This window comes from Capricornis sumatraensis, chromosome 16 (assembly GCF_032405125.1).
Source record: "Capricornis sumatraensis isolate serow.1 chromosome 16, serow.2, whole genome shotgun sequence".
Taxonomy (NCBI): domain Eukaryota; kingdom Metazoa; phylum Chordata; class Mammalia; order Artiodactyla; family Bovidae; genus Capricornis; species Capricornis sumatraensis.
This window is the reverse complement of record NC_091084.1, coordinates 9,988,838-10,012,500: the sequence shown is the minus strand read 5'-3', so window position 1 is coordinate 10,012,500 and position 23,663 is coordinate 9,988,838. Positions and strand designations below refer to the sequence as shown.

The following is a 23,663-nucleotide window of genomic DNA, read 5'->3' as shown; positions in this document are numbered from 1 at the left end:
TTAACATCCATCTCATACATAGCTACTAATCATTTTATTCTTGTGATAAGAATTTTTTTTTTAATTTTTTTTTAAAAATTTTAAAATCTTTAATTCTTACATGTGTTCCCAAACATGATCCCCCCTCCCACCTCCCTCCCCATAACATCTCTGTGGGTCATCCCCATGCACCAGCCCCAAGCATGCTGTATCCTGCGTCAGACATAGACTGGCGATTCAATTCTTACATGATAGTATACATTATAGAATGCCATTCTCCCAAATCATCCCTCTCCCTCTCCCTCTGAGTCCAAAAGTCCGTTATACACGTGATAAGAATTTTAAAACCTACCCACTTAACATCTTTAAAATATACAATACAGTATACCATACAATATATATTATTAGCCGTAGTCACCAAGTTGTACATTACATTGTTGGTTAATCGCTAAGTTGTATCCGACTCTTTTGTTACCCCAAGAACTGTAGCTCACCAGGCTTCTGTCCATGAGATTTCCGAGGCAAGAACATTTGAGTGGGTTGCCATTTACTTCTCCAGGGATCTTCCTGACCCAGGGACTGAACCAGCATCTCATGCATTGGAAGGTGGCTTCTTTACCACTGAACCACAAGGAAAGCCCTGACTTATTAATTTCATAACTGAAACTCTGTACCTTTTGGCCATTTTCACACATTTCACCATCCCCGTTGCCTGCCACTGGGAACCCACAATTTGTCCTCTATCTCTGAGCTCATTTTTTATGGTCCACATATAAGTGAGATAATACAGTATTTATCTTTCTCTGATTTATTTCACTTAGAATAATGCCCTTAAGGTCCAACCAATCCATGTTGCCAAAAATGACATTTTTTATTGCTGAATAATGTTTCACTGTGTGTGTATACTACATACATATATATATATATAAAATATACCTCATATTTTCTTTATCTACTCACCCATCAATAGACACTTGAGCTGTTTCCATGTCATAGCTATTGTAAATAATGTTGCATTGAAAAGGTTAACTTCCAAATGGGAGAAAATATTTGCAAATCATATATCTAATTGAAAAATAGGTAAAGGATCTAAATAGGCATTTTTCCAAAGAAGACATAGAGATGGCCAAGAACAGGTGCTCAATATCACTAATATCAGGGTAGTGCAAATTAAAACCACACTGAGACATTACCTCACACCTGTCACGATGCCTATCATCAAAAAGACAAGAAATAACAAGTTTTGATGAGGATGTGGAGAAAAGGGAACTCTCATGCACTGTTGGCAGGAATTTAAATTGGAAAAACAGCATGGAAGTTTTCAAATAAACTAAAAATAGAACTACCATATGATCCAGTAATGTCATTTCTAGGTATTTATCTGAAGAAAAAAAAAAATAACTAGAAAATACACGTTCATTGCAGCATTCTTTACAATAGTCAATGTTCTCTTCTATTTCATCTATTGTTATTCAAATGACTCTATATTAGCATTTGGTCCTATCACTTCATGGCAAATAGATGAGGAAACAATGAAAACAGTGACAGACTTTATTTTCTTGGGCTCCAAAATCACTACAAATAGCCATGAAATTAAAAGATGCTTGCTCCTTGGAAGAAAAGCTATGACAAACCTAGACAGTGTAAAAAGCAGAGACATCACTTTTCTGACAAATGGCCGTCTTGTCAAGGCTATGGTTTTTCCAGTAGTCATGTACTAGAACTGGACAATAAAAAAGGCTGAGTGCTGAAGAATTGATGCTTTTGAACCATGGTGTTGGAGAAGACTCTTGAGAGTCCCTTGGACTGCAAGGAGATCCAACCAGTCCATCCTAAAAGAAATCAGCCCTGAATATTCATTGGAAGGACTGATGCTGAAGCTGAAACTCCAACACTTTGGCCGCCTGATGTGAAGAGCTGACTCGTTTGAAAAGACCCTGATGCTGGGAAAGATTGAAGGTAGGAAGAGAAGGGTACAACAGAGGATGAGATGGTTGGATGGCATCACTGACTCAATGGACATGAGTTTGAGCAAGCTCTGGGAGATGGTGAAGGACAGAGAAGCCTGGCGTGCTGCAGTCCATGGGGTCACAAAGAGCTGGACACAACTAAGCGACTGAACAACAAGTACATTAGGAATGCCAAACCTCAGAAAAGGAAAAAGAAAAGAAGGAAGGATGCATGGAAAGAAGGGAGGGAGAGAACACAGGCTCTATTTTCAGTAGTGTCAAGGCAATTATTACTTCAGTGAAGCTCTTCTAATTACTGAAGAATTTAACTTTGAGCAATTCTCATCATCATGAAAAAGAAGTTCTCATTCTCAAAAGACAACAAGTACACCCTCCCTTACTCCAGAATTTTAACACAGGGCTAGCAATTAGAATCTGATCCAGTGAATTTACTACCTTCTTCCCGGTTTCCAGGAGTTGGATTACTGACTCCCAGACCCTTGCCACTGACTCTCCCAGGAAGAACAACATCAGGACAGACATAAAAGAGTGTGCTGCCAGCTTCTTTCTAATAAACCTCTGTGAAGAACCACTTATGAAATAATTAAATGGTATTTCCCAGTTTGTGATGATGACCACACGATTTAAAGAGTATTTGATGGGAAAAAAAGAGGCAAAGAATTTTGATATATAACTAAGTTCCAGGGGTTAGAACTCCTGTTTTTAAGTGTTAGATACCATTGTGAATAAACCTTTTAAGCATCAAAAATTTAAAAGTACAATTCAGAGGGCCAAGAAAAGCCAATAATTTGGAAAAAGTGTAATTTAGGGAGACTTATTCTACCAGGTATTGAAACACAGTTTGAGAGCTATACCACTTTAGAGCGTATGGTAGTGGTTCAGGTATAAACAATGGAACAGATCAGAGAAACCAGGAAGAGAAGTAAATACATATGGAAATTTGATATACATCAGGTATAGCACTACAAGTTCCAGTGGAATTTGTAACTGGAATTTGTAATAATATAAATATTATAAAATATTTATATTTTAGTAAGGAAATAAAAAGAAATAAGTATCATTAATATATAATTTGATAGTAGTACATATGTATAATTTACTTGTGAATAGATCTGAGGCAGTGTGGAGGCTCAGAACATTTTTACTTCTATAGGACTGCAGTATCAAAAAATACTGAAAACCATTTATCGGTAAATGTGCTCTGGCAACTGGTTATCCATATAGAAAATAAAGTTTCATTCTTGTCTCCCTACATAAAAAAAAAAAAAAAACTTTATGGAAATTAAGGATTTGAATATAAAAATAAACTTTCAAGATTTTAGGTGATTTTCAGTAAATTATCTATACAATTTCAGGGCTAAGAAACATAAAGGGAGAATACTGACACACGTGATCATATAAAAATTAGAAAAAAGATATTATAAACAAAGTAAAAAGTCAAGACATAGATTGTATATAGCTAATAAAGAATTAGGAGAGTACAGAGGTAAGTTGTATCAATCAGTAACAAAAAAGACAATACTGTTGAAAAATGGCCAATAACTATGGATAGCTAAATCACAGAACAGGAAGTACAAGCGGCCAATAAATATAGCAATATTTGTTCTCACCATAATCTAGGACACACAAATTACAACAAAATTAGATATCAATTTTAGGACCATCAAATTAGAAGAATTTAAAAGGTTGAAAGTACAGGTAAGGGTACATAACATCATAACAAAAAGAGCTCTCAAACATTGGTAGAAGCAAAGTCTCTGGAGGGTAATTTGGTGATTAGGTAACAGTAAATTTAAAGGTACACAATATCTCAGTGAACCAGAAATTGATTAGCTTTCTAGATATACAGCCTAGAGAACTTCTCAATCGATACACACAAGTCACAGGTACAAGGATGTTTGGTGCTGCTGACCCTGCTCTGATGCTGCTTTACGCTCTGTCCCTAGACTCGAACCCTCCCCCTGCATCCTGGTTCCGAGTCTTCTCTGAAGTTCTCTTCTCCTCATCACTCTGTTTCTTACTGAGCATCTATCTTGTTGCTGGTTGGAACCCCCCAATCTCTCTTCTGAACAAACTCAACTTTCTCAGTGGCTAGGTGTCTCATCATTTTTACACTGGTCCATCGTAAATCACTTTTCAATTATAACAGTTAAGACCAGTAAAATAAATTCAGTCATGGAATGGAAGACTGCTTAAAGGGCTAGCACCCTTCCTCAAAATGAAAAATACTACATGAAACCATATCCCCTTTGGCTCCTCCAAACACTCTTTCTTGTGTTCTAGTAATGACTACATTGGACCTTATATTCAAGAATGCATGCAAGTACGTTGTGTGCTAAGTCAAGTCCAACTCTTTGCAGCCCCAAAGACTGTAGCCTGCCAGGCTCCTCTGTCCATGTGACCTTTCAGGCAAGAATACCAGTGTGATATCTCATTGTAGTTTTGATTTGCATTTCTCTAATAATGAGTTGAGGTTTGACAGAAAACAGCAAAATTCTGTAAAGCAATTACCCTTCAATAAAAAATAAATAAATTAAAAAAAAAAAAAAAAAGAATACCAGAGTGGGTTGCCATTTCCTTCTCCAGGGGATCTTCCTGACTCATGGATCAAACCACTGTCTCCTATGTTTCCTGCATTGGCAGGCAGATTCTGACTTTAAAATAATCGTCACAAATATTTAGTGAGCACTTCTTAAACAAGTACTTTGGTGCTGAAACACTAAAATGAAATTCCTGTTGGTAAACAATTCAAACTTGGATTAGGAGAAATCGTTGAATGGGATACAAGTAAATAGTTATAAAACAAGGAAGGAAGTACAAAGAAGAATGCAAATACAAGAAACTGTGGGAGGAGAAAGAGAAAGTGAATTTTCAGTCCCTAATGTGGGCTGGGATGAGGGGGCACTGCTGGGTCTCATTACTCGCACTTGGGTCAGTTCAGTCTCCCATTGGAAGGGCAGGAATGCAGAAGTCAGTAGTGCAAGGTCCAATTCAGGCTGACTCAAGGATGCTCAGCCTCCGCAGACATGAAAAGCACTACATTAAACTGTCCCCACCCCTACCTCTGCAGAGACTAAGGAGACGAGACGGTTTCACAAAAAATATGATGCTTGAACTTAATGTGAAGGAAATACAACAATTCACAGGGAGTTGAAGAACAGTGCAGGCAGAAGTAAAAAGTGTGCAAAGACAGGTGAGTGTTGGTGACTGGAGGGTAGGGTTCCCCCAGGACTGGTGGGAGAAGGGCTTAGAAAAAGAGAGGGCAATTACTCAGTGGGGAAAGGGCTGGGGTGCTGCACTTAGAAATGTGGGCTCTACTCCATGGATGGTCCACAGTTTGTCAGAAAGATCACTGGTTCCACTGCATACAGAATAGAGTTCAACCTCCAGAACCCAGCTGGCCCAAGGTAACTTTCCAGCTTCATTTCTTGTTGTTCCCACTAAACAACTGACTTTCCAGAAAAATCATCACTGCAATGCATCATGTTTTTCACTGTAAATACTTTTCTCCTTTTCCATTAATAACGTTTGTATTCATTCTTTGAAAGCCTCCTCTCGGAAGCTTTTGCCAGCTCCCTCAGATAGAATTAATTCATTCCTTTGTTTTATCTGCATAATAATGTTTGGCACCACTCTTAAATCACTCACTCTTCTGTTTGACAATTATTTATTAGGTATTAGACTGTACATGCTCACAGGCTGTAGAGATAGAACTAAGCAGGGGGCTTAACACAGTGAGCAGTCAAAAAATGGTCTCATACACTCCTTCTCAGAAGGTAACAGACACCATTTATGGTATATGAACTGTGGCCAGTGGCTTATTTGATATGTATTCAATAAATTATGAATTTTTAAAGCTCATTGTAGAAAAATTAGAACCACTACATCAAATTCAGGATTTTAGAGATATTACTGCTTAGGAAATGACTAAAATGAAAATATTAATCAGAGTAAAGGGTTCAGGAGTGAAGCCCCTCTCTGAGATTCCCATTAAGGAACCCTGCTTAATACACTGCATAGCATTTATCATCACCTGATATACATACATATATATATATATATATATATATATATATATATGTATATGTGCTGCTCTCCTCTGCCTAGAGTGTAAGCTCCATGAAGGCTGAGATTTGGTCCATTTTGCTCACTGTAGAACTCCCAGAACTTAAAATAGTACCTGGTAAGTATAAGGGCTCAAAATTCAGTTATTTAAAGAGAATGAGGAAGGGTCATCGAAAGGGAGGGTTTGATGGAGGCAGGAAGAGATGGAGATTAATGTACTTATCCAATTCACAGAATCAGTATTTGAGCTGGAAGAGACTTCACTGCTGTCATTTTGTAGACAGAGACTGGTGCCCAGAAAGGGCTGGTGATGTACTCAAGGCCACATGATGGGCGGGAGCAGAGCTTACACTTCAACCCGTGTCACTTAACGAGAGGCTGGTGAACTTCCCATGCTGTGCTCAGTCACATCCAGCTGTTTGTGACCCCATGCACTGTAGCCTGCCAGGCTCCCCTGTCCATGGAATTTTCCAGGCAAGCATACTGGGGCAGGTTGCCATTTCCTACTCCAGGGGATCTTCTTGACCCAGGGATCTAACCCGTGTCTCTTGCATCTCCTGCACTGGCAGGTGGAGTCTTTATCACTGTGCCATCTGGAAAGCCCGGCCTTCCCATAATATCTACTTACAAGCAATATAGACAAATTGAAGTTTACTACGTATCTATAACAAACTTCAACCTGCTGGAAATCCACAGTGTTAATAAAATGGTATCGACTGCTTCATCCAGACACCAATAATCAAGATAGAAATAAGAAAACTAAGATTTTCTGACCCACAGTTTTATAATACAAATATCAGACAGAATTTAGTTAATATAAATATCAGACAGTTATTGATGAAAACATCATCATTACCTCCAAGAACCATGCCAGCCTGACAGCACTTTCTAAGGCGACATGCTGGGCAGTTTTTTCTGCGGATCTTATCAACAATGCAATCGTTTCTTCCAGCACATAAGTAGTTATGCTGTCCTAAAAAACAAACAAAAAATAGGGAACAATTACTTAAAATATCTAAAGACTGCTGGAAAGCTTATGCAGTGACAACTAAAAAGAGGACAGGTGCACATTAGCAAGAGCATGACTGTCTCAGCCTGCCTCTTGCTTGGCCTAGCTGAATGCTTGTAATGCTCTAACCTTGTTCAATAAACCTGTGTCTTCAGGAGCCTAAATGAGGAGAACACATCTTAGAGACTAATTCCAGAACTCCTTTAAACATCTTTTGTAAAATATTCCTGTGTATCTTATTAATGGTGTCAGCATCAGAATGTCTTTAGATCACTGTTATTTCGAGATTAGGTACATGTTGCTGATAAGCATTAGTGTGTTAAGATAGTAAAGTTCTAGTAAAACCTTTTCTTTTTAACATATAAACCTTTAAGAGAACAGATATAGACAAAGAAGTCTCTGTGATAGACCTTTTAATAAAACCTATGTGCTTAATTCTTTTGGAGAATCTTGGAGCAAATTCACTCTTAAAGAATCTCATGAACTTGAATAGCATGTAAAAACTATAACTGATTGTATTGAGTTTACTGTCTGGTTTATCTTGGCTAAAATTAGAAAACAGGATGGAGAGAAATAATGATAAGGGGAGAACAATTTAAAACAATGAGAAAAACTCAATGAAGGACAGGAGAGAAGAATTACAGAAGAAATAAAGATAAAACATGACCCTGTGCTCATTTTGATGGGTTTTTGTATAAGTGGTTACTTATACCCTTCAAAAAGTCTGGGGAAAAAGTTTAATATTCAACAATGATGATTATTTAAACCAAAATATGTTATATTTAATAAGGTATGGAGCAATCTAATTTATTTAAGTTAAATAAAAATGAAAAAAATTGTCAGCTTAGACATATAAATATTAATTAACTAGAAAATTGACTGTTTTGGCACTTCTTATTTTCCACTGAATTCCTATGAAATAGACTGTGAGACTTCTAACATCATCAGATTGTTTAAAGATAATTTTAAAAGTTGAAATTTTCAATTTTAAAATACCATGGAATTTTCCTATACTATTTTATACTGTTGTTTACTTCCTAAGTCATATCTGACTCTTTTGTGACCCCAAGGACTGCTGCCCAGCAGGCTCCTCTGCCTATGGGATTCTCCAGGCAAGAATACTGGAGGGGGTTGCCATTCCCTTTTCCAGGGGATCTTCCTGACCCAGGGAGTGAACCCACTTCTCCTGCTTGGCAGGTAGATTCTTTACCACTGAAGCACCTGAGAAGCCCAGTATTTTGTATTCAGTCTAGTTCAGTTCAGTCGCTCAGTCGTGTCCGACTCTTTGAGACCCCATAGTTGACATTAAAATCACATCCATTCTTTTAACCAAAGTTTGTAGTAAAGGAACACAGAGGTCCCTTAAATTTGTGTTTAACTGAGCAAGAAAAGGCTACGCTGCAACGACAAATGGCACAAAGGCCACATCTTACGAGAAAGCTAATAACAAAATGATTCTTGACCTGGGACGTTTTAGAAAATCAGATAGTCTTTGCTCCAAATGGATTCCTCCACAAACTTCTATTCATGCATTCTCACATACTGGGCTTCCCTGGTGGCTCAGATGATAAAGAATCCCCCTGCAATGCAGGAGACCCAGGTTCGATCCCTGGGTCAGGAAGATCCCCTGGAGAAGGGAATGGCTACCCACTCCAGTATTCTGGCCTAGAGAATTGCATGGACAGAGGAGGCTGGTGGGTTACAGTGCATGGGGTTGCAAAAGCCAGACATCATTTAGTGACTAAACCACCACCATCACTCACACACTAGTGCTCATTCTCTTGCCCCTCTCCAAAGAGCAGTTATGAAGCTCCAGAACTATGCCCACTACACTAGTGGAATGCACTGCATGCTACTTTCTAATTGGACTCTGATTTAATTTATATATATATATATTTTTTTTTTTCCAGGTAGTGAATGACTGCGAGAGTAAAAGTGTTTGTGCTGCGCTGTGCTTAGTCAGTTGCATTCAACTCTTTGCGACCCCATGGAATATAGCCCACCAGGCTCCTCTGTCCATGAGGATTATCCAGGCAAGAATACTGGACGGGGTTGCCATATCCTCCCCGAGAGGATCTTCCTGACCCAGAGACTGAATCTAGGTCTCCCACATTGCAGGCTGATTCTTTACTGTTTGAACCACCAGAGAAGCCCAAAAGTGTATGTAAGTTTATCTATTTATCTATGATAACTTATCTTGACTCTGCACTGATTTCTCATGAGAGAACAGAAAGCAAGATTTTTCCATCCCCTCTAGAGAACACACTTAAATGGTGCTCAGAGATGTAACTGTTGTTTAAGGGCAGGCTGTTCTTCTCTATACTCCTCTGTTAAAAACATGCAGGAAAAAAGCCTGAACCATCTGCAGCTGGAATGCTTCTAAGCTATCTTCTGTTTCTAAATGATTTACAATAGCACCTCCTTCTTCAGTGTCTCAGAGAAGTCCCCATTAGAGGGTGCTCACTGCATGTTGCTAAAACCATTCCTTTCTACCTGCTTTCAAACCTTCCCCATCAGTTCCTCCTAAAATCTTCAGTTGCTCCCCTTTCAAGGATGTCTTCCTTTCTCCTCAAGCTTTTCCATTTCAAAAATTCCAGAATCAAGGAAAAAAAGAAAAGGAACTGTGTGTCTCACTCTTAATTCTCCTTGACTTCATCCCTTTCTTTATCCTCTTAAGTTGGTGAAAAAGTCATCTGCACTTGCAGCCTTTAATCAGTTTCCTTTACTCTTCAGTTCAGTTCAGTTCAGTCGCTCAGTCGTGTCTGACTCTTTGCGACCCCATGGACTGCAGCACACCAGGCCTCCCTGTCCATCACCAACTCCCGGAGTTTGCTCAAATTCATGTCCATCGAGTCAGTGATGCCACCCAACCATCTCAACCTTTACTCCTCAGCTTATTGGAACTGGGCTTATATGTCCACTCTGCTTATAAAGACATCAACGATGTCTTCATTCTTAAATGCAGTGACTCTTTCTTGACTTTCTGTACAATCTGCCATGGGTAATTCTCTCTCCACCAGCCCCCCTGACCCTGCTTTTTTTATTTGAAGCACATCTCTTCTGAATTTTCATTTTCTTTCCAACAGTTCCTTTTAAGTTCCCACTGTCCATACTTTTGGAGAAGGCAATGGCACCCCACTCCAGTACTCTTGCCTAAAAAATCCCATGGATGGAGGAGCCTGATAGGCTACAGTCCATGGGGTCGTGAAGAGTCGGACACGACTGAGTGACTTCACTTTGACTTTTCACTTTTATGCATTGGAGAAGGAAATGGCAACCCACTCCAGTATTCTTGCTTAGAGAATCCCAGGGATGGGGGAGCCTGGTGGGCTGCCATCTATGGGGTCGCACACAGTCGGACACGACTGAAGCAACTTAATAGCAGCAGCAGCAGTCCATACTTTTGCCTTTGTCTTACATGTTGTATGCTGTGTGCTCAGTCGTGGCCGACTCTGCGATCCCATGGACTGTAGCCCACCAGGCTCCCCTGTTCATGGAATTCTCCAGGCAAGAATACTGGAGTGGGTTGCCATTTCCTTCCCCACTTTACATGTTGTATTCCACTGTAAACACCATGTGGATAATCTCATCATCTGTGCATGGCTCCAAAATCTCATCCTAAGCTTTGACCTTCCAACTACCTCCTAGTAGGTATTTCGAACTCAACATATGAAAAAGAATTCAGTAGTTATCTGGTCAAATTGTTTCATAAACTGTGTCATTCAAGAATTTTTTTAACAGATTGAGTAAATTGGAAAAAAGGAAATTATCTACAATCTCATTACCATGCTACTACTTTCATTTTTGAGTTTCCTTCCAACCTATCTATACCGATCTAGAGGGTATCTATTTGTTAAGTGAATATACACACATTTTTAGAAAATTCTCATTAATTCAACAAGTATTGATAGAGTGTTTATTATGTCCCAATACTGCTTTTTTGAGCAATCCCTTTTCCCCACTTAACTGAAATGCATCTTAATTATTGATACTGTAGTGCAGAAGAGCATTTACTGAAATCATATCGCTTGTTCATAGCTCATATCTGAAGATTACAGTCTCTAAGGTGATAATAACAGCAACAATAACTAAGTACTTACAATGTGCTGACCACTGCTACAAGCTATTGCATGCATTAGCTCATTTAACCATCATAGCAATCTTGGAGGTATTATCGATCCCATTTTATAGAGTTAACTGAGGCACAGGGAAGTTAAGTAACATGTTTAATGTCACACAGGCAGAAATTTTAGCTTAATTCATCCAAAAGGCTGTATAGGAAATTAAGGGTACGAACTTTGGAGCAATACTGCATCAGTTCACATTTCAGCCTCACTACCTGCTAGCTGGTGACCTATGGCATGTAAAAGGAGAACACTGTTTGTTAGTATTTTGGGTCACATTTAAGAACCAAACAAGCTCACATAAGAGCTTGGAATAGTTTATCATATAGCAAGTACTTAGGGAATGTCTACTACAGCTATGATTTACTGACACATCCCTAAATCCCAAATACAGACAGATCTGTTTTCGAGGTGACCAAAGAAATGTAAAACTGGCCAATTTATTCACTTTTAAAGTCAACAGAAAGACACTCTCAAATATGCATAAAATCAGGAAATAAGGCCCCGATACACCACTCTTCCAAAAGGGATTCCAAAATGCCTAATTTAACTAACAGCAGGTAAGTTACAACAGAGGATGCATGAGGGAGGAGGTCTGGTGTGAAGGACAGAAAGTACTAAACACATTGAAAGATATATTTAAGTAAAATATATAAATTATAGTTACCAAATGGAATGCAATTCTTATAACTCTTGGGGGAAAAGCAGCTGAGCATTTTAAAATTTGATGTTTGATGGGAAGGAGAATCTCTGGTAATTAAGACTACTGGCATGAAGTCACTACTGTGAGGAATTGGCATGCCTCATATCATTACAGATTTCCATAAAGAATGGAATGGCTTAAAGATATCTGGAAGCTCAGTGCATTCTAAGCTATGGTCATCTTCAACACTAATATTGGGCTGTCAAAACTGCAAAGCAGATATAGCATCATGCAAGTTAAATACAGGACATATATAGTTAGAGGTTAATCTTCTCTAAGAGATCTTTTGACCTAAGAAATGTTGCAGCCAGTCAATTCCAACTAGAGGTGACTATGATAATTTGCCATGGGGCCCAGACCTGACTCTGTATCACAACCCTTGCCCAGGACTCAGAGCCACCAAAAAAAGGCAAGAATGCAGAAAGGACAACTCCATTATATGTATTAATCCATCAATACCGGGCTGTATATGTAGATGAGGAAAATTCATACCTAAAAGCACTAGCTCTGTTACAGCATTATCTGGGAAGTCTGCAAAAGATTAAATTGTGATGGTAGCAAATTCAGCATGATGTCTGCTGCCACCACTTTTCTTCAGACAAATTTATATCCTCGATTCAAAAGCACATTCATGTCCAGATCCAGCTGCTGACTTCTCATAAATCATAGACTGATGGTTCAAATTGCATACTGCTAATTTATACACATTGTTATTATATAACAAGTCTATAAAAAGTCTCTTTATTAAATCACCCTGCATTCTACCTTCTAACTCCCTTCTGTCTACCCACTCTTTCATAACCAGGAATTACAAGACATTCAGGAGTATTCATAAGCTATCAATTCAGTTCAGTCACTCAGTTATGTCTGACTATTTGAGAACCCATGGACTGCAGCACGCCAGGCCTCCTTGTCCATTATTGACACCTGGAGCTTACTCAAGCTCATGTCCATTGAGTTGGTGATGCCATCCAACCAATTCATCCTCTGTCGTCCCATTCTCCTCCTGCCTTCAATCTTTCCCAGCATCAGGGTCTTTTAATGAGTCAGCTCTTCACATCAGGTGGCCAGGTATTGGAGTTTGAGCTTCAACATCAGTCCTTCCAATGAACATTCAGGGCTGATTGCCTTTAAAATGGACTGGTTGGATCTCCTTGCTGTCCAAGGGACTCTCAAGAGTCTTCTTCAACACCACAGTTCAAAAGCATCAACTCTTTGGTGCTCAGATATCTTTATAGTCTAACTCTCACATCCATACATGACTACTGGAAAAACCATAGCCTTGACTAGATGGACCTTTGTTGGCAAAGTAAATTCTCTGCTTTTTAATATGCTATCTAGGTTGGTCATAACTTTTCTTCCAAGGAGTAAGTGTCTTTGAATTTCATGGCTATAGCCATCATCTGCAGTGATTTTGGAGCCCCCCAAAATAAAGTCTGTCATTGTTTCCACTGTTTCCCCATCTATTTGCCATTAAAAGACCAGATGCCATGATCTTAATTTTCTGAATATTGAGCTTTAAGTTGGCTTTTTCACTCTCCTGTTTCACGTTCATCAAGAGGCTCTTTAGTTCTTCTTTGTTTTCTGCCATAAGGGTGGTGTCATCTGCATATCTGAGGTTATTGATATTTCTCCCAGCAATCTTGATTCCAGCTTGTGCTTCATCCAGACTTGTGTCTCTCATGCTATACTCTGCATATAAGTTAAATAAGCAGGGTGACAATATACAGCCTTGACATACTCCTTTTCCTACTTGGAATCAGTCTGTTGTTCCATGTCCAGTTCTAACTGTTGCTTCTTGACCTGCATACAGGTTTCTCAAGAGGCAGGTCAGGTGGTCTGATATTCCCATCTCTTGAAGAATTTTCCAGTTTATTGTGATCCACATAGTCAAAGCCTTTGGCATAGTCAATAAAGCAGAAATAGACATTTTTTCTGGAACTCTCTTGCTTTTTCTATGATACAGTGGAGGCTGACAATTTAATCTCTAGTTCCTGTGCCTTTTCTAAAACCAGCTTGAACATATGGCAGTTCATGGTTCATGTATTGTTGAATCCTGGCCTGGAGAATTTGAGTATTACTTTACTAGTGTGGGAGATGAGTGCAATTTGCAGTAGTTTGAGCATTCTTTGGCATTGCCTCTCTTTGGGATTGGAATGAAAACGGACCTTTTCCAGTCCTGTGGCCACTGGTGAGTTTTTCAAATTTGCTGGCATATTGAGTGCAGCACTTTCATAGCATCATCTTTTAGGATTTGAAATAGCTCTACTGGAATTCCATCACCTCCACTAGTTTTGTTCATAGTGATGCTTCCTAAGACCCACTTGACTTCACATTCCAGGATGTCTGGCTCTAGGTGAGTGATCACACCATTGTGATTATCTGGGTCATAAAGATCTTTATTGTACAGTTCTTCTGTGTATTCTTGCCACCTCTTCTTAATATCTTCTTCTTCTGTTAGGTCCATACCATTTCTGTCCTTTCTTGTGCCCATCTTTGCATGAAATGTAAAGATGGTATCTCTAATTTTCCTGAAGAGATCTCTAGCCTTTCCCATTCTATTGTTTTCCTCTATTTCTTTTCATTGATTGCTGAGGAAGGCTTTCTTATCTTTCCTTGTTATCCTTTGGAACTCTGCATTCAAATGGGTGTATCTTTCCTTTTAGCCTTTGCTTTTCACTTCTCTTCTTTTGGCAGCTATTTGTAAGGCCTCCTCAGACAGCTATTTTGCTTTTGCGTTTCTTTTCCATGGGGATGGTCTTGCTCCCTGTCTCCTGTACAATGTCATGAACCTCCATCCATAGTTCATCAGGCACTCTGTCTATCAGATCTAGTTCCTTAAATCTATTTCTCACTTCCACTGTATAATCGTAAGGAATTTGATTGAGGTCATACCTGAATGGTCTAGTGGTTTTCCCCACTTTCATCAATTTATAAGCTATCAGTTCAGTACAGTTCAGTTCCTCAGTTGTATCTGACTCTTTGCGTCCCCAAGAATCACAGCACACCAGGCCTCCCTGTCCATCACCAACTCCCAGAGTTCACTCAAACTCATGTCCATTGAGTCAGTGATGCCATCCAGCCATCTAGTCCTCTGTTGTCCCCCTCTCATATGCTACCACAAACAAGATAAGTGACATGTGATCAACAATAGGAGAGTTTACCCAAGTAGTAGGAGATACCATCTCCATCTCCACTTTCACATATGCATCACTGACCCCTCTTGAAACCTGAGGAGCTATTACCTGAAGTCTACAATAGAGAACCTTGCTTTCTTTCTCCTTGGAAAATCTCTTACCTCCTTTATGGCGGGAAAAGCAAAAGACGAGTGCTAACTACCAAGATTTCTTCTAAATTTCATTCTCTCTTTTATTTTCTTTATGCTCCAGTTGTACTGACATCATTGTCTTTTCTTAAATTCTTGAAATATTAGTTTAGGAAACACGTCTCTATGACTCTCCTCCCTTTTGAAATTTATCTGCTTGGCAAAATCTTACTCATCTTTCAAGTCTGGTCTTACCTGACTGATGATAGAAACATCTGGCCATTTCTTCTTTGTGCAATTGCATATTCAAGGCACTCCTCTTGTAAATGATATGTGCCTGTTTCTCCCTACATTTTGTGAGAGTAGAAACTAGGTCTTTAGAGTCCTGTGTCTAATAAGAGTTTGATAAATATTGTTGGAAACATGCATATCTAATTACATGCACTGTTTTACTGTCATATATATATACTCAACAATAATAGTCATAAATATACTCAACAATAAAAGGTTTATAATAATGTTTCACTTAATGTCATATAAAAATCACTTGCTCCAGATTTTTACTTACCACCTTTCAATATTTACTATTACAGAATGCCTTTTATTTCAGTAAATTCCTTGCCTTTTTATACTTAGTAAACTATGAGGCACATGCAGCACCTTCACCAAGCTTATTTTTAACAGATATCTTTGGAAAACCAGAGAATTTTTATTATTTTAGAAACATGTATGTTTAATGACATACAAAAAAGGGACTATTGAATGATTATATTTATATATTATTTCTAATTTGTCTCTATATTTACCATTTTAATATAACTCCAAGCACTACTATTATTAAACAATCACATTCTGTGAATATAAAAGTACTATTAAAATATGACCATTTTACTTGCCTAATGGCATACAAAAATTTTAGAACCTGAAAAATAAAAGTCCTTTTCTTTTAAAATTTCTCTTAATACAGGCTTAAAATTCCATTTTAATTGAATCTCTTTATTATAAGCTAGAAAGAGATTTACCTTTAAAATAAGAAATCTGTATTATTTGTGTTGCCTCTCAGAGCACAAGTGAGCACATTTCACTTTGGTTTAAGTCAAGTCACAATTTTTCATGTCTTTTTATGATAAGAAGGGGGAAATATGTAGCAAAATGATAAGAGAAATGAGTATATGTTCAACAGATAAAGGACCAAAGGGAAAAAAATGTACAATATAACCTACAAAAATTTAGGCTTGAGGTAACATGAGCTGGTGCTTCTGAGGACACTCTTTCCACCATAAACACACAAATGTTGGGCAAATTATGACAGAAGCATGTTGATAAATTATAGTCAAGGAAGGAAGGAGGAGAGAAGGAAGGAGAAAGAGAGGAAGAGATGGAAAAAAGAAACAGAGAAACAAAAGAGAAAATCTCATAAGTCAGAAAAAAAGAAAGATATGAAAGCCAGAGGGATAAATCCGAGTGAACTTTGCAGTAGTCCAAAAATAGTTGCAGATACAGATAAGGGACCCAGGAACTGAAAGCTAGCATTTTAAGCTCATGAAGGTTTGCAGTACATGACATTAGGCCATCTGGAAGACAGGGACAGGAACTGAAGTCTCTGTAAGATGGAGACGCTCAAAAGGCTGCCTTATTCATGAAAATAATACCAAGAATACAATACCAAGAATATACCTTTTAAGCCAGAAATGTGTCCAAAACTTTGACTTGGGAGAGGAATTATTCATGACTAAAAATAAAACAAATAAACAAAAATCTTGGCCTTTTTCAGAGGTGATTTTCACTACCATGTTATATAAACCTGCACCACAGAACAAATACTCTAGGACCAGTGAAATTCCCAGGGTCCTGGGTGAGGTAAATGAAAAAACCTATATTGTAAGGATCAGTTCAGTTCAGTTCAGTCGCTCAGTCATGTCCAACTCTTTGCGACCCCATGAATCCCAGCACGCCAGGCCCCCCTGTCCATCACCAACTCCCAGAGTTCACTCAGACTCACGTCCATTGAGTCAGTGATGCCATCCAGCCATCTCATCCTCGGTCGTCCCCTTCTCCTCCTGCCCCCAATCCCTCCCAGCATCAGAGTCTTTTCCAATGAGTCAACTCTTCGCATGAGGTGGCCAAAGTACTGGAGTTTCAGCTTTAGCATCATTCCTTCCAAAGAAATCCCAGGGCTGATCTCCTTCAGAATGGACTGGTTGGATCTCCTTGCACTCCAATGGACTCTGAAGGGTCTTCTCCAACACCACAGTTCAAAAGGATAGGTATACATATACACAAAAAATCTGTGTAAGAATTTTTATAGAAACTGTTCATAAATAGACCCAAATTGAAAGCAATGGAAATGATCATCTATATCATAATTTATAAAGAAACTGTACTTTATTCATTTAATGCATCATACCGTAATGAGAATGAATGTCTAGCCCATGTAAAAATGTGAATGGACTCTGTAAGTATAATGTTATGGGAAAGAAGCAGACACAGGAAAACACTGTATAATGTCAGGCATAAAAATTTACAAAAGACTTAAAACCATCTATGATGTTAGAAGTTGGGATGATAGCTACTTTTAAGGAGTGACTGGACGGGATGCAAGGGGATTTTTAGAAAGCGAATGATTTAAAATATTTTTTGAGGGTGAAGGAAACAAAGTTTCTGTGGTTTGCTGTCCATGGGGTTGCAAAGAGTCGGACCTGACTGAGTGACTGACAACAATTCATTAACACCTACATCTTTAACTAAAGCACTTTTTCTGAAGATATTTATGTCAATAAAAACCTTCCTCTTTCTTTGTAAAAATGTCCACCTATGAGGACAGCGTGGAAGGCAGTGTGATCCAACAGAGGGAGTCTGTGTAGGGCTGATCACCAGAAATCCAGAGCTGAGGAGTCCAGGAAAGAACAGAAACATCACCTGCATTACAGGACACAACTGGGGCTTCCCAGCAGCATATCCCCCAGAGTCCCACCAAAGTATCCTGCCAGAGAAACAGTCAACTATGATCTTCCAGCAAACACAGAGAACTCTAGGGACAGTCACGTGTGTACATGCCATGTACCTCTGTTCCTCTCCCTCCAACCCCTCTTCCCATACCTTAGCCCTGAAAAGGTCAAAAGTAGCTCTAATGGTTCTTCGGAGAGTGAGCAGGGTAAGAAGGAGGTGACCTCGTTCTTTCTTCCCTGCAGGCTTCAGGCCCCAAGCAGTGCTGAGCAGGGGCAGAGGAGAGACCCTAACTTAGATGAGAGTTTGCAGTTTTTACTGTATTGCTGGCCAGTACATTTTGGTTCTGAAATAACATTGTTCTTCTGATTAAAAACTGTAGGATTGGACTAAGATTTCATGCAAACTATGGAAGAATAAATTCATGCTGATAGTGGCATTTTGAAGAAAAAAATAGTGTGCATGGGTGTGAGTATAAAACAATTAGGGAGTTATTTATTTAAACCTTGCTAGAAAAATAAGTGTAAACTAGTGATTCTCAACTAGAGGCAATTTTTCCTCTTTTCCCCACCTCCACTCTGGGACATTACACAGTGCCTGGGGACACTGCTGTTTTACACAAATAACAGGTTAGGTGCTGAGGAGAAACTGGGGTGTGGCTAAAGATCCTACAACGCACAGGACATTCCCCACAATAAAGAATTAACTGGCCCAAAATGGAAATAGTGCCACACTTGAGGAAACCTTGGTGCTAACTCATGATCGCCCCATTTTTTTCAGAGGGATGTGTTTTCTAGGTCTGTCCACTGAAAATGCCCAGAAGCAAAGATAACAACAGCAGCAATAAATGCTAGGATGCAGACTGATTGCCAAGTCTAGTATCATTTTCATCTGAAAGCAATCAGAGCTCTGTGGAGAAATGGCTGATGCAGCACTGGGATGCAAAATGTATAAGTCGGGCCTGGGATGTTCTATTGTGACCAAGTTTCATGTTACTGAGAGTTAATGAAGTGTGTTCAAGTCATCCTGACCAAAGATAAGACAATTTCTACATCAAAAATAATTTAGTTTAAGTGATTAAAACACTAGCCTGCCTGCTAAGTCGCCTCATTTGTGATTACTTTTTGCAACCCCATGGACTGTAGCCCACCAGGCTCCTCTGTCCATGGGATTCTCCAGGTAAGAATACTGGAGTGGGTTGCCATGCCTCCTACAGGGGATCTTCCCAACCCAGGGATTGAACCCCAGTCTCTTACCTTGCAGGCAGATTCTTTAATGCTGAGTCACTGGGGAAACCCCATTAAAGCACAGTGACTAGATAAAAAGCCATGAACACAAAATGAACTTAATGTAAACTACTGGAGGTTGCCAGGGTATAAACTTCTTACTTTGAAAATTGATTAATTAAAAAGAAATAACTGAGCAACAAATAGGTCTAAATTGCCTTTTGGAAGAGAGAATGAACTCTAAAAAATATTTTAAAAATATTTATGCTGATAAAATCAGAAGGAATAACAGAAGTAGAATATCACCCTTTCGCAATCTCTAAAGAAATGACCACCACCTGTGAAGGATGAAAAGACTATTAAAAAACTCCTTTTTCCACTTACGTATCTGTGTGATGCTGCATTTTCTTCATATGCTTCAAGCAAAACAACATATTGCAACAGATTAAATGCAGACAAAGTTATGAGACACAGCTGCATTCAATTAAGGCAGACATTAAAATGACTTAAAAATTTAAAACAATGTCACTGTAGCCATTAAATTTTTCTGGATTGGAAAATTAACATCTCATGGGTTTGCTGCTTTTTAAGTGAGTTAATAAAATGTTTTTAAAATTATCAGTTTTGATTCTAATATAACAAATATTGATAGATATAAGCCACACAAACAAAAATTCTTTGGACTCTCCATAATTTTAAGCATGTAACAAGATCAGGAGACCAGAGTATTTAGTAACTACTTTTTTTTGTATATGATTCTTGTTAAAATATTTAACCTGAATCTAATCACATAGAAAAAAAAAATCAGACGAATCCAGACTGAGAATTTCTACAACAGCTTGCCTGGACTCCTTAAAAATGTCATGTGATTAAAGACAGGAAAAAAAAGCTGGATGATCCTTTTAGATGAAAAACTATAGAAACTTTTTACCCAAATGAAATACATAGTTCTTGATTGGACCTTTCATGGAAAAAAATTTTTTATATGGGACATTTTGGGAACAACTGGGAAAATTTGAATAATGGCTATATACCAGATAAAATCATTATATCAATGTTAAATTTTGGGGTGTGATAAAAATATTGTGATTACTTTGTAATTGTTCTTAGGAACATATTTGAAATCTTGAGAGGTAAAGTATTATGTCTGCAACTTAATTTCAAATAGTTGAGTACAGATATTCATTTACCAGTATTCTGAATTTTTTTAGAAGCACAGTATTCTGCAGACACATATAGAATGAGATAAAAGTTTGAACCAGTTTTTCATATTAGCCAAACTGGGCTGGTTGTATAAAACCAGAGTGAAGAGAGTGGGAAAGAGTAAATTTCTGGCAGAGTATGAGAAAGAGCTGGACAATAACAGAAGTTTTAAAGTATCTTAAGGTAAGATTTCAGGATTTTTGGTTAAAGTGAAGAAAAAAGGTGTTGAGGGAAGAAGGAAGGAGATAAAATTTTATAGACTCACATCATGGGTGAGTATATTACGAACTTAACTGGTTTATTTCATGTAATCCTTATAAATAAAAATACATGTCATGTTGTTCAACTGGTGAGTTGTGTCCAACTTTTTGCAACCCCATAGACTGCAGCAAGCCAGGCTTCCCTATCCTTCACAATCTCCTTCAGTTTGCTCAAGTTCATGTCCACTGAGTCAGTGATGCTATCCAACCATCTCATCCTCTGCCACTCACTTCTCCTCCGGCCCTCAGTCTTTCCCAGCATCAGGGTCTTTCCAATGAGTTGGCTCTTCACATCACATAGACAAAGTACTGGAGCTTCAGCATCAGTCCTTCCAACGAATATTCAGGGGTGATTTCCTTTAGGATTGGCTGGTTTGATTTCCTTGCAGTCCAAAGAGATCTCAAAAAGGCTTCTCCAGCACCACAATTTGAAAGCAACAATTGTTCAGTGCTCAGCCTTCTATATGATCCAATTCTCACATCAGTACATGACTACTGGGAAAAACACAGCTTTGACTATATGAACCTTTCTCACAAAATGATGTCTGCTTTTTAATATGTTATCTAGGTTTGTCATAGCTTTTCTTCCAAGGAGCAAACATCTTTTAATATCATGGCTGCAGTCACCATTTGCAGTGATTTTGCAGCCCAAGAAAATAAAGTCTGTCATTTCTTTCACTTTTTACTCTTCCATTTCCAATGAAGTGATGGAACTGGATGCCATGATCTTAGTTTTTTGAATGTTGAGTTTCAAGCCAGTTTTTTCATTGCTTGTCACCTCTTTCACCCTCATCAAGAGGCTCTTTATTTCCTCTTCACTTTCTACCATTAGAGCAGTATCATCTGCATATCTGAAGTTGTTGATATTTTCCCCAGCAATCTTGATTCCAGCTTTTGATTCATCTAGCCTGGTATATAATATGCTGTACTCTGTATAGAACTTAAATAAGCAGGGTGACAACATACAGCCTTGTCATACTCCTTTCCCAATCTGGAACCAGCCTGTGTATGGTTTTAACTGTTGCTTCTTGACCTGCACACAGGTTTCTTAGGAGACAGGCAAGGTGGTCTGGTATTCCCATGTCTTTAAGAATTTTCCACAGTTTGTTGTGACCCGCACAGTCAAAGGCTTTAGCGTAGTCCATGAAGCAGGATCATTTCTCTATGATCCAGCAAATGCTGGCAATTTGATCTCTGGTTCCTCAGCCTTTTCTAAATACAGCTTCTACAGCTGGAAATTCTCAGTTCACATACTGTTGTATCCTAGCTCAAAGAACTTTGAGTATAAATTTGCTAGCATGTGAAAGTGAGTGCAACTGTATATTAGTTTGAACATTCTTTGGCACTGATTTCTTTGGGATTGGTATGAAAACTGATTATTTCAGTCCTCTGGCTACTGCTGAGTTTTTTAAATTTGCTGACACATTGAGTGCAGCACTTTAACAGCACCATCTTTTAGGATTTGAAATAGCTTAGCTGGAATTCCATCACCTTGCCTAGCTTTGTTCATAGTAGTACTTCCTAAGGCCCACTTGACATTGGATTCCAGGATGCCTGCCTTTAGGTGAGTGATCACATCATCATGATTATCTGGGTCATTAAGACCTTTTCTATATAGTTCTCTGTATTCTTGCCACTTTTTCTTAAAACCTTTTCTGTTAAGTCCTTACCGTTTCTGTCCTTTATGGTGCCAATCCTTGCATGAAATGTTCCTTTGAAACCTCCAATTTTCTTGAAGAGATCTATTCCATTGAAAGAGATCTTTCCCATTCTATTGTTTTCCTCTATTGCTTTCACTGAAGGCCTTCTTATCTCTCCTTGTTGTTCTCTGGAACTCTACATTCAGCTGAGTATATCTTTCTTTTTCTCAATCGCTTTTGCTTTTCTTCTTTCCTCAGCTATTTGTAAAGCCTCCTAAGACAACCAGTCTGCCTTCTTGCATTTATTCTTCTTTGGGATGGTTTTGGTCACCACCTCCTGTACAATGTTATGAATCTCCACCCACAGTTCTTCAGACACTCTATAAGGTCTAATCCCTTATATCCATTTGCTCCTTCATGGTATAATCACAAGGGATTTAAGTCACAACTGAATGCTCTAGTGCTTTTCCCTACTTTCTTCAATTTGAGCCTGAATTTTGCAGTAAGGAGCTCATGATCTGAGCCACAGTCAGCTCCAGGTCTTGTTTTTGCTGACTGTATACAGATTGCACCCAAGTATTGCATTTTGCAATCTCAAAAAAATGACCAAATGATCTCTGTTCATTTCCAAGGCAAACCACTCAAAATCACGGTAATCCATGTCTATGCCCCAACCACTCATTTGAAGAAGCTGAAGTTGAATGGTTTTATGATGACTTACAAGACCTTCTGGAACAAACACCAAAAAAAGATGAACTTTTCATCATAGGGGAAAGTAGAAAGTCAAGAGATACCTGGAGTAAGAGATAAGTTTGGCCTTGAAGTTCAAAGTGAAATAGGGCAAAGGCTAACAGAATTTTGCCAAGAGAACACACTGGTCATAGCAAACACCCTCTTCCAACAGCATAAGAGACGGGATTGAGATTGTACCCAAGTACTCCATTTTAAGGGCTTCCCTGGTAGCTCAGACAGTAAAGATTCTACCTGCAGTGCAGGTTTGATCCCTGGGCCAGGAAAATCCCCTGGAGAAGGGAATGGCAACCCACACCAGTATCCTTGCCTGGAAAATCCCATGGTCGGAGGAGCCTGACAGGCTACAGTCCATGGGGTTGCAAAGAGTCTGACATGACTAAGCAATGCCACTTTCTTTCTTTCACTACATTTTGGACTCTTTTGTTGACTTGAGGGCTACTCCTTTTTGAAAAATTCAGGCTTAAATTAAGAAAGTAGGGAAAACCACTGGACCATTAAGGTATGACCTAAATCAAATCCC

At 38.7% G+C, this 23,663-nt stretch overlaps 1 protein-coding gene across 1 annotated transcript in view; it reads right to left on the bottom strand.

Annotated features, from left to right (window-relative positions):
* Positions 1 to 23,663, bottom strand: part of PGR (progesterone receptor) — a 115,775-nt gene that overhangs the window by 50,016 nt on the left and 42,096 nt on the right. Inside the window, exon 3 of the mRNA XM_068988944.1 lies at positions 6,871 to 6,987. Coding sequence (XP_068845045.1) covers positions 6,871 to 6,987 — 117 coding nt within the window. The remainder of the gene's footprint in view (positions 1 to 6,870; positions 6,988 to 23,663) is intronic.